The following is a 12,740-nucleotide window of genomic DNA, read 5'->3' as shown; positions in this document are numbered from 1 at the left end:
GGTTTGATCTATTTAAAAAGAGGTTTGGTGTTAAGGTATGTAGTAACTCTATAGATATCTTCATGCATTTCTAACTAGGAAACATTTGGAACATGAAATATGTAAGTGATGAACTGGCTTATGAGCTAGTACGCTAAATAAAATTAGTAACGAGGCTCCCCAAGCCTAGCCGCGCTACTCACCATTGAGGTCTATAAGGGCAACTGTAGAAGATAGGCATTCCATAAATACATGCAGTATATGTTATAAGAAAGAGCAATCATGCAAAGGCAATGTCAGCCTCTATTTTCAAATTGCATCAAGTGAATTATCGTTAAAAACCTCTAATTGAACGCCACCTCTATTTGAACACCACCTCCAATTAACCGCCACCCTGAGAAAACGGTTGAAAAATAGACCGCCGCCCTCCAATTCAACGTCACCTCCATTTGACATTATTTGATCTTTACGAGCCCATAATATCAACTGATCAGTAGAAAAGTGTCCACAAAGTCGTATTAATAATGAATCATTTATATCAATAAAAATTAATTCTCTCGTTGTCCAACTCCAAAGCTTTTATTTTTTTCGTTAAAACTTTGAAACCAACACCATAGATTTAATCAATAACGGTCTCGGGCTAGTAGTAGTTCTCTGTTTCACGCGGCCTTTCTACTTTGAAGTAGGCTACATCTATGAAAAAGTGGCTTAAATTTACGATGGTAGATGAACTTTCAAAGCAACACTATAAAAATATTTACTGTCTCAGGCTAATAGTGGTTTCTTGTTTAACGCAGTCTTGATACTTCGAAGTACATGTACATATATAAAAAAGGTTTAAATATACAATAGTAAATTACTATTACTAAATTAGTAAATTTACTATGACAGATAGAACTTTGAAAGCAACCCCATGGAAATAATTACTAACTGTCTCAGGCTTATAGTAGTTCCTTGTTTAACGCAGTCCTAAAAATACTTCAAAGGAAATGCATTTAAAAACGGTTTGCAAGTTTTGGATCAAAGTTTACTGGATTGCAGACCCTCCAGTTCGCCAGTCTAATGCCATATTAACTAAGCCACAGATCTTGATCGATTAGCGAGGCGATACATGTCGGTATGTGGAAGCAAATAGGCTATCGCTTTTGGTCATGACGTAAAGTCATGACATAGCTCCGTAGAAGCCATAGCTCTTATTAGTAAGCTTACTCAAATTTTCGATTGGCACTACGCCAGGCTAATAGCAAGTGGCAGGCAACTTTCATTATCTCTCATCGTTTATAAGCTGATTTTTAATACCCACATTGGTCGAACTTGACCAAAAATAGAAAATAAAAACTTATAAATACTTTGAATAAAAACTATCATCTTTCTATCATGTTCAAAAAATTCAAGGTGAGAATAACTCCCACAGAAATGTCCTGCTCTGAAAAAAAGAAATTATAACAATCAAACACAAATAAATCAAAAACACCAACTATAGAAATGGTCTATTAGTGGAGCGACTAAAATTAAACTCGCTATATATTGAGGCTTATTATGGTATATCCTCTTTATTCTATTGGGGTTGTCTCTCCTCTCTATTTTATTGGAGTTGTGTTTAATTCCAAACTAAGGCAAGTTGACTATTGGAAGACATTGTGACAGGTCACTATGATGGTAGCACAATGTGTAAAATGCATGCGTTGTGCAGTAGAAAAAAGAAAAGACAACAGAACACAGGAGGTGGAAGCACATGATAACCTTGATAAACACTTACAGTGGTGGTCAAGCCATTCATTTCTATCCATATCCTTCATGATACCTAAGTCAGCCTCATTGGACTCGTGCCCTCCTGTAGCCACATCATCTGATACATCATTGGCTAAAACACGCACTCCCTTTCAGCTAAACTGAATGTTTCAACGAAAATACTATGGCGTAAAAAGCAATCTATGGCTGACAAGAACATGATAAATGCAAATACATGACACAAAGATAGCAAGCACCATAATAGTTGTATTTACGCCAGTTTTACAGATGAGTGAGCCAATTGGTAAGAAATTCAGGTTCAGTATGACACAATAATTGTACACTAGTCAGTAGTGTAACCTAGCAGCACTGGTCAGTAGTGTAGCCTAGCAATACTGGTCAGTAATATCACCTAGCAGCACTGGTCAGTAATTTCGCCTAGCAAGACAGGCACAAAAAAGGCACGGCAATCGCCTGATGTACACGACTAAGAATTGCTCGCCTAGTTTTAACATGAGCAGAGTTAGTGCGAAGTTGAGAGAGGACAAGTTGAGAGGGGACCACTCGCGATACCTTTAAATAGCTCCATTGCATCAAACACGTGGTAAATGACATTGGTTGAGAGTTTTATGTCGATTTTGGTCAGAAATAACTTCACGTCCATTTTGACAGGTGCTGACTCTTTAGGCTGTGACATGGCCTTGTAAGTGAGACTAACTTCACAGGGTGCGAGACACTGCAAACACGAATAAATATAACAGCAATGCAAAAAACAATAACTAAGGATAACACAAGGTGTAGTTGTCATGTAAAATCTCATAATCAAGGGTTTGACAAGCTGACACACGGCTCTGTCTCTCGATGTTACTACAAAACTTGCTCAGCAAAAGGCTATTAAACGAGTCTTTATGACAATAGAACAAGCTGATTTTTGAGTCTGATAGTAAAAACATCAGGGGTATAACAAAGGAAACATGCGGCAGCTTCTTTCTAAATCTCAATAAGTCAGACATTGTATGTAAAACCTTCGCCAAAAAATTCAAGCAATCCATAAGCAAACAGAGATATGAGATAACCAAATGTTGCTCATCAGAACTACAGTATCGGTAGCTAACAACGGAGAGTAAACATACTACATGTTTCAGTAGCTAACAAAGGAGAGTAAACATACCACATGTTTCAGTAGCTAACAACGGAGAGTAAACATACCACATGTTTCAGTAGTTAACAATGGAGTAAACATACCAAATGTTTCAGTAGTTAACAAAGGAGAGTGAACATACCACATGTTTCAGTAGTTAACAATGGATAGTAAACTTACCACATGTTTCAATAGTTAACAATGAAGAGTAAACATACCACATGTTTCAGTAGTTAACAAAGGAGAGTGAACATACCACATGTTCCAGTAGTTAACAATGGATAGTAAACATACCATATGTTTCAAATGTGATTGGTCACTTTGTAGGCTAGTAACATAGACTGAGAGCTCAGTCAGCTGCAAATTTCCTTCTTGTTTTCCTCCTGGGCCAAACTCTGCCTTCCCAAAAAGATTCATCTCGGCGACAAGAGCCTGTTTACCAAAAAGGTGATGACACAAAGTAGATAGAACAGCATACAAAGCTTCAGAGGGCTGAGATAATTGTGCAACTTAGTGACTAGAGGGTGAATGGGGAGATTACAAGAATTGTTGGAAAAAAGATAAAAATGAAAATGAAGAAGGATACAAAAACGATTTGCTCAACAAATGCAAAAGATGGGAGAGCTGAAAGGAAGGAGTTGTGTCAGATGACAAGAAAAGGAGGGGAAAATAGGGAATAAGGAGATAGCGTGAACAGCACAATTGAACAGAAAGTAGATTTGAAAATAAGGAAGTGGAGTAAACAACTTATTTGAACAGAAAAGAGATTGGACAATAGGAGAGTAGAGTGAACATCGGAATTGAACAGAAAGTAAGCCTATATTTGAGGATAGGAAGATCGAGTGAACAGCAAAATTGAACAAAAAAAGGTATACTTGAAAATACAGAGTTTGAGTGAACAGCAGAATTGAACAGAAGGTATATTTGAGGATAGGGAGGTTGAGTGAACAGCACAATACAAACCTTGTGACTACCATCTCCAGTAATGATATAGAGGCTTTGCTTGCCTAGCTTTACCTCAATCACCATCTTGGAATTCTGGCCATCCGCAGCGGTCTCAATCTTTGGAGCGGCGATTTGACTGATACGACCTGGCAACATCAACCTCTAATTACGATGACACGTGTCATTAGCTGCACCGTGCGATGATGATTAGTTTATTTTCAATTGCAAGAGTAAAAGGCTTCCAGTAATTAGATGTTCTTTGATACCAGCTACATGATCAGGCTGGATAAGTGTGTGAAATTAAAACTTCTTCAAGCCATACTTTTCTGATATTAAAGATGACTGTGCACAAAGTTTTAGTGGAATTTATCAGAAAATATTGGTATTTTTTTATTATTTGTGATTGCTTTTGGTGTTTGAGGGAATCTGACAGAACCTCATCGTAGTTAAAACGATCAGACCAAATTAAAGTGTGATTATGACTTCTATAGCTGCAAAGAGAATAGAGATGCAAGAGCCGATATCAACGATAGCTATGACAGCAACTAGCAAAGTTGATTCGTGAGTATTTTTCTTCTGAGTGTCTTAATCGAGATCTAGTTTTCTCAATTTTAGTCTTGAAACATGCTGGCAGCCAGATCACCTCAAACATCAAAAATAGTTGCAAATGATAAAAAAACACAGATATTCTTTCAGATAAAATCTACTAAAATTATGTGCAAGCTCATCTTAAAGGGGGAGGAGGAAAAGGCTAGTATGCAAATAGAAGTAAGTAGATCTGTATGAAACTAAATGTAGACAAGTCTGTACATAGAGCATGCAGAGATAAATCTGTAGTCTACAAGCAAACTCACGACAACGACTTGTGGCCCAAAAGTACAGCATTTAAAAGTAACAAATCCTTGAAACACAAAATCTGAAAGGAGGTTGCCTCGTAACTAAAAACAATGAAAAAGTCTATCAGTGAGCGAAATGAGTAGAGAAGACAAACCTGTGACGACAGCAGTCTTGCGTTTCCTCCTTCGAACCCTGTGTCTCCGGCCACCTTTTTGTGGTTTAGGAGGCTCTGGAGACTTCCAGGTTGTAAAGGACTCTTGCAAGAAGTCATAAATTCCTCTCACAAAAGGCAAGTTTACGTTGAAACGCATGTCTGTGACAGCGCAGTACAAGTTGGAATCACCGTTAGCCTCCATGTCATACTTGACAAAGAGCACCTGGCTAACGCTGTCGTCCAGCTGTATGACTCTACAGGAAGCATAACATTATCTGCCTGGTTAATAACTAGAGCTATAGATTGACACCTCAGAAATCACCCTTAATTTGATTTTTCCAATTCTACAAGTGGTTAGCCTCCGCTTCTATATCAACACGTTGTCTGAAATAAACTGATAGGCAATTGTATGAGGTGAGTCAAGCTAATTTATATGTATAAATCTCAGTGTTTGGCATTCGTTGGTTGGTCTGCCATTTGTGTGTCCAGTTATAGCGAAACAGTTATAGAAACAAAACATCAGCTTCGAGGATGTTACAGAGTAACTTATACTGTGTTACAGAAAGGATGTTACAGAGTAACTAATACTGTGTTACAGACAGGATGTTACAGAGTAACTAATGCTGTATTACAGACAGGATGTTACAGAGTAACTAATACTGTGATACATACAGAATGTTACAGAGTAACTAATACTGTGTTACAGACAGGATATTACAGAGTAATTAATACTGTGTTACAGACAAGATGTTACAGAGTAACTAATACTGTATTACAGACAGAATACTACAGAGTAACTAATACTGTATTGCAGACAGGATATTACAGAGTAACTAATACTGTATTAAAGACAGAATGTTACAGAGTAACTAATACTGTGTTACAAACAGGATGTTACAGAGTAGCTAATACTGTGTTACATACAGGATATTACAGAGTAACTAATAGGTACTGTGTTACACACAGAGTGTAATGGAGTGAAGTGATGTCACCTTAGCAAGCAAGATTGGGAAATGTCACATTAGCAGTTACCAAAAGCTGAGGCGTTACGCTTTCCAAATAAATAATAGCTGAATTTCATCTGATTTGTGACTCAAAAGCCTACAGTAAAAAGGGTTTTACAGATGTTTACAGAAAAAAGCTCAGCTTATAAAAGTTTGAAAACAACTGAAACCTGATGGTAATTTATTGTTCGAGCTAAAGTTGTCAATTCAGATTGACAGGTGCAGTAGGTGCCACTTGCTGAATGCCCAGATTAATAGAATTATAAGTGTGCCTTTAGGTCCGTGTTGTAATATTGGTGAAGAATTTCTCCAATGTAGAGTGATTCGGGTTTGATTCCCAAATGCTGTCATCATTTTTTCACAAGTAAAAGCAGCAGCTAGTTGACAAAGCAAAGCGATGTAAGAAGAAAGCAGACAAGAACCTGTTAGTACTGCACTCATCTTCCACGGCGACGACCTTGTCCTCTATAGTGAAGTCTCTAACAGTCACCACACAGCTCATCCTCGAGTTTCTTCTCTTGCAGAAGTCTAACTTCAGCTCTGCAGTGTTTAAGATGGCTAAGTCTGAGGTGATACTCTGCAGGCTGTTCTGTAACATCCAAACAAATAAGAATTACTATATGTAAAGTTATTGTATGGCACAGCCGATCAACATCTGAGATGATCCATCAGTAAAAACAATCAAAAGGCTAAATATTCGACCTCACTTTTCTGTCTTGATATTTTGTGTCAGGCCATGAAGTATTACTTTTAACTGGCACAAATAACAGTTTTGTATCACAATAAATAAGATCAGTGAGGGTCTCTTGCAGCTTATTTGTGAACCGAAAAACAAGAACTGATGAACTTGAACTAAAAACTAAGAACTGGTTTGACTAAAAATGTAAATAGGCCAAAATATTTTGACAATAACATTTTTAAAGCATGCTCGGGAGAGTTGCAGAAAAATATGGCTTGGAGTACAAAAGTAGGAGTTGCCCTATCCCTTGCAATAAAGACTGATAACTCTGGTCAACTATCATAAACGCTACTTAGCATTGCATTCGCTTATCTCTGAGTAATGAGTCTTTGACATAGAGTCTACAAGCTCATGAATCTGCTTGACACCAAAAAACATGGATGAAAGTCTCAAAGAACCATTCAAACTTCCAACAACTCCTGACATTTAACCAAAGGACAGACAACTCATGTTTATCTGAAGGATAAACAACTAATGGCATTTAACTAAAGGACAGACATTTAACTAAAGGACAGACAACTCATGATGTTTAACTAGAGAACAGAACACTCGTATTTATCTGAATGACAGACAACTAATGACATTTAACTATAGGACAGACAACTCATGATGTTTAACTAGAGGACAGACAACTCGTGACCTTTATCTGAAGGACAAGCAACTCATGGTAGGTAACTGTAGGACAGAAAAACTCATGTTTAATTAAAGGACAGACAACTCATGAGCTTTATCTGACAGACAGACAGATAACTCATGACATTCAACTAAAGGAAAGACAACTCATGATGTTTGACTAAAGAACAGACAACTCATGGCATTTAGCTGAAGGACAGTCCAATCATGATGTTTAACTAAAGGACAGACAATTCATGATGTTTAAATAAAAAACAGACAACTCAAGATGTTTAATTTAAGGACAGGCAACTCATGACTTCTCTCGGACAGACAGGCAACTCACGATGTTTAACTTAAGGACAGACAACTCATAACATTTAACTGAAGGACAGACAACTCATGACCTTTATCTAAAGGACATACAACTCCTGATGTTTAACGGAAGGACAGACAACTCACGACGTTCATCTGCAAGTTAAAAAAGTGTGAAGCGCAGTTACAAGTAAGACAAAGCCCTACTTTGGTAATGTTTCACCAACAAACCCAAAACATCATAAATATTGACTACTCACAGATGGAGGCTGTTCCTTCTTCAAGTAGACCAAAAGATTAGAAAGACAAAGGTTTATTGAAAGAGCCTTGTGCTCATCTGTAGTAGCAGAGCCAGTGCTGCTCAGAGCCGATGAGATGGTGGACCCAACGTCTGTCACATCTATATGTGAGAGAAACATCTGACAGACAACTAAAACTGCTTGGGATGCTGCCATTTGACAAAGTAAACGTAACAATAACACAAATAGCGATATTCCTTTCTTCACCCAAATTGATAACAGACTACAAGGAGCTACTAAAAAAACCACATTGTAGCAGAAACTGTGAGGGCAGCTAACATGTAATAATCGTACTACTAGTGACTCTTGAATCTGTCCAGAACATGACAAACAAAGGAATAGCGAGTCACTAAAGTGGATTAGAGACACAGAGTTTTAAATCAGATTGAAAGATGGAACTTGTATGATAAAAGAGGGTAAATATGAAAAGCAGTAAGTATATGCCAAATTTTAATAATGATATCATGTTACGCGTAAGTAAACTAACATGAATAGTAAATAATGATATCATGTTACGCGTAAGTAAACTACCATGAATAGTAAATAATGATATCATGTTACGCGTAAGTAAACTACCATGAATAGTAAATAATGATATCATGTTACGCGTAAGTAAACTAACATGAATAGTAAATAATGATATCATGTTACGCGTAAGTAAACTAACATGAATAGTAAATAATGATATCATGTTACGCGTAAGTAAACTACCATGAATAGTAAATAATGATATCATGTTACGCGTAAGTAAACTAACATGAATAGTAAATAATGATATCATGTTACGCGTAAGTAAACTAACATGAATAGTAAATAATGATATCATGTTACGCGTAAGTAAACTACCATGAATAGTAAGAATTGTTTCAGAACAAAAAAGAAAATGGTCATAGCCTACATTTCTACTGCCATTCATCAAGGTTCTGTTTGAGCTGCGCCTATAACTTTTGTAGGAATACATGACACTTATCAGGGAATCAGGCAATACAAGATGCTTGGTGCTATAAGATTTGAGCACAAACTGAAAAGTGCATCATTTGGAGTAGAGTACTTCTTTCACAACACCCGTCCTCGAGTTAGCTGATGAGCTGAGCGTTTAAGTTAGTGACAATTGATGCAGGAGATAGCAAAGCACATTTCCTTTTACAGGGTTTTAATGAGGTGATAAATGCCTACACCAGTACAACAGGCTGATGATAACTGCAAGCTGTGTCAAAGGCATCGACCCAACAGGCCATTAGTAATGACACAAAGTCACTAAAATCTATGCACCATACCATATAAATAGCATTTGCAAAACATGTCAATGACACCAGTGCACAATGTCAATAACATTTGCACACCATGTCAATGACACCTGTACACCATGTCAGTTTTGAACATTACAAGCAAACATAATGTGCCCATACCCTCACATCAATACTGTACACTACACATTTACAAGACAAATCCGACACTCTTTGCTAGCAAACAAACAACATGCAATGATGATTACAAAGAAAGTAGGGATAAGTCTATGCGTTTCCAAACTCTATGCCTCACGGAGAACAGCTGATGATGAAAATACGAGTACTAGACAAAGACTAATAGGGCTAGCAACAAGCAGCAACTAAAATACGCAAACATGTATTCTTAGCCTAGAAATATAAAAGTGCATATATATTCGTAATCATAATATCCTACCAAAATATGGATGTATACTTACTGAAGGTGTGCCGAGCTAAAGGGTAAAGTAGATCCAACCATAAGCAAAACATGAGTAGTAATAATGACAGGTCAAAGACTTGGAGCAAATCAAGAGTTAAGTTAATAACATGGTTTCAGCTAGAAAGCATCACGTTTTCCCTTACTAAAATAATGGTTTCGTGCCAGAAAAACATTGAATTGATGCGAAAGCAAAACATCATATTTTATGTCTACTAAAATCATCTGTCACTAGAAATGGCCTGCTAGATATTTGTATGCAGGGTGCTAACAATGATATAAAACCATAAAGAAAACCATACATAACTATTATGCGTAAACCTGGTCGGTAACAATCGAGACAAAAGCTAGTATTTGCACAGTGAGCAGTTGGAATCATCTCTCCATACCTAGGCATACCACTTGCTTACCATAGGTTTGGGGACTTTCATTTTGGAGCAAAACATTTTCATAGAGAACTTTACCAAGAAACTGCATATCCAGCTGAGTAGCTTCTACCTGCACAAGCAAAATCAACTCATGCTAACTCAATGTTGAGCCAACTAAAATATAAAAGTCTTATTGAAAGCCAATCATCATCCACAATGATTTACTAAAAGCAAACAAACATATACAGTCTTGTATTAACAGCCAAGCAACTTCTGTAGCATTTCATCATCAGCCAATCAACTGATATAATGTGCTATCATCAGCCTATCAAAATATATCATGTTCTATCATCAGTCAATCAACTGATATAATGTTCTATCATCAGCCAATCAACAGATATAATGTGCTATCATCAGCCTATCAAAATATATAATGTTCTATCATCAGCCAATCAACTGATATAATGTTCTATCATCAGCCAATCAACTGACATAATGTTCTATCATCAGCCAATCAACGTATATAATGTGTGATCAAGGGCCAATCAACTTATCAACTAACTCAATACAACTCAGTGTATACATCCATAGGATTTATAATTATCCAAGGGAGATAGCAAGAAAACTAAAGTGAAATTAAAACACTACAAGCAAAATGTAACAAAATGGCTCAGCATTGCGCATGTCAAAAGAAGAGAAATAGAAAAGCATGCCAACTGTCACCAACTGTCTTTGTTTAAAGAGATAAGGCATAAATTACGGTAAAGAAGCATGTGTGAGAAATAGTGTGAAATAATAGACTAATAATAGACTACATTCTCTCTTCTATTACCAACTTAACGACTTAGTATGTTGTATGACACTTACTTTGAATTGGTTGATACTAGCTTTCACATCATAATCAACCGCACTCTTAGCAATGGGAGCAAGTGCACGCTTGAACATAACTTTGGTGGTGACAGGCGTAAGCAGGTGTCTGATGGCTAGGTATTTTCTCTCATTCACATACTTGATTCTGTAGTAGAAATTGGAAGGTGATTACAAAACATTGCACCACCAGTTGCTGTCCAATAATGGTGTATATAAAGACAAGACCAAACCCTCGCAGACAAGACTTTTATAAAATGGTCTCTTTAATATCATTTGCTGAAGCATATTCTTTCTTACTGTCACCTTTCAACAGCCATATTCCGTAGGCAGATAGACATCTGGTCAAATTTCTGTGAGACAAGAGTTGTCTGGCCAGCAAGTTGTTCTGTGACAAACTCATTGTCTAGACTTAGGTCCCCCAATTGAAAAAGGAGTGCGTTGTGTGATTGCCCATTCTCTGGCACTATGATCAAGGGAGCCTTAATCTAGGATGAACAAAAATATGTAATGTGTCACTTTGAGGGTGTAAATAATAGTTTGATAGCCATGTAGAGTTTCAACTATACAACTACGCAACTTACAATGCAACAGTCCGAGAACTTTATACAAGGACTAGTATAGCTACGTCACATGAGTCAACATGCCTACACTCATATGAGTCAACATACCTACACTCATGAGTCAACACACCTACACTAATATGAGTCAACATACTTACACTCATGAGTCAACATACCTACACTCATATGAGTCAACATACCTACACTCATGAGTCAACATACCTACACTCATAGGAGTCAACATACCTATACTCATATGAGTCAACAAACCTACACTCATATTACACAGAGCTAGCAATGATAGCCATGACAAGCTTAAACCACACTAACATTGACGTCTATACGAGTTGTTGTGCCCTCTTTCTGCACTACCAGGGCAGTTGTAGACATCTGACGAGATAGCATGTTCACTGTTTCATCAGCAGGAATTGAGAACTGGCCAAAGTATTTCTAAAAAGCAATGTTGACACGTAGAAGTACTAGGCATGAGCCATACCAAAAGTCAGACGTCAGATGTCAAAGGTCATAGAAAAGTGAGTTATGAATCTAAACATTCAATGGCTAATGTAATTATTACAAAATGGTAAGTACACTAGTTGAATACAGCAATGTAAGTTAAATGTAAGTAAAACAATGTAAGTAAAACAACAGTAACAGCTTTTTAGTAAGTACATGGCAATCAGAGTAAGCATCTCAGTGAATAGAAAGAACATTAGCATTTCCGAGTTTAAGAAATGAACAAAAACTTGTCAACACTTATAGAGAAAAACCTTGAGTTGTCTCTACACTAGCACTCTATTAGCTTTTAGTCAAATTCTGTGCAAACTATCTTGAAATGTAACATACCATTTTGAATAATAACACAATTAATATGCTTTATGTGCATGATTTTTTCATCAAATCTGATCAGTCTCGAGAGGACGTTAAAACAACAATTTTGTCTAATCCACAGGTTAAAGATGTACAGCTGTCACGTGACGGTACAGTATTTTTGTTGTGAAGCGACAAATCCCATTATGATGATCATCATTGCTACAAAGTTGCTTGAAATCTAAAATATAACATTCATAGATATTGAAAGTTGTTCTTATTGAAATCTAACATACAACATTCATAGATGTTGAAAATTGTACTTAGTGAAATACTTATTCAAGTAGATGCTTCTACAACATCAATAATCAGTTCAAGGAATGTTCAAGTATTTTAAGTATTTCAAGGTATTTTATGTTATACGAACAGTAAGATACGAGTAAATTGCTAACCTGCTCTAGGATCATCCCAAACTCACCCCTTTGGCTCTTCCAAACCGAAAAAACTAAACGTAACTTTTTTAAATTAATGTGCAGTAATTGTAGCATTAATTACTTGTAAAGACAAGTTTTTACTTTTATTGGCAAATGCAGTCGGTTTATGGTTCATAATTATGGTAATTCAACAATAAGTTAAGGAGGGTGCACACCTTCAATATCAATTTACATCAGT

General features: G+C 36.7%; 1 protein-coding gene across 1 annotated transcript in view; it reads right to left on the bottom strand.

Moving 5' to 3' along the window:
- The window catches only part of LOC137408134 (intermembrane lipid transfer protein VPS13A-like), a 98,469-nt gene that overhangs the window by 11,200 nt on the left and 74,529 nt on the right, over window positions 1–12,740 (bottom strand). Inside the window, exons 32-42 of the mRNA XM_068094522.1 lie at window positions 11,589–11,708; window positions 11,002–11,183; window positions 10,696–10,843; window positions 9,856–9,958; window positions 7,718–7,857; window positions 6,214–6,380; window positions 4,788–5,041; window positions 3,815–3,942; window positions 3,146–3,283; window positions 2,284–2,446; window positions 1,739–1,843 (exon numbers count right to left, since the gene is read on the bottom strand). Coding sequence (XP_067950623.1) covers window positions 1,739–1,843; window positions 2,284–2,446; window positions 3,146–3,283; window positions 3,815–3,942; window positions 4,788–5,041; window positions 6,214–6,380; window positions 7,718–7,857; window positions 9,856–9,958; window positions 10,696–10,843; window positions 11,002–11,183; window positions 11,589–11,708 — 1,648 coding nt within the window. The remainder of the gene's footprint in view (window positions 1–1,738; window positions 1,844–2,283; window positions 2,447–3,145; window positions 3,284–3,814; window positions 3,943–4,787; window positions 5,042–6,213; window positions 6,381–7,717; window positions 7,858–9,855; window positions 9,959–10,695; window positions 10,844–11,001; window positions 11,184–11,588; window positions 11,709–12,740) is intronic.

This window comes from Watersipora subatra, chromosome 11, assembly GCF_963576615.1.
Source record: "Watersipora subatra chromosome 11, tzWatSuba1.1, whole genome shotgun sequence".
Lineage (NCBI taxonomy): Eukaryota > Metazoa > Bryozoa > Gymnolaemata > Cheilostomatida > Watersiporidae > Watersipora > Watersipora subatra.
This window is presented reverse-complemented; position numbering and strand designations above follow the sequence as displayed.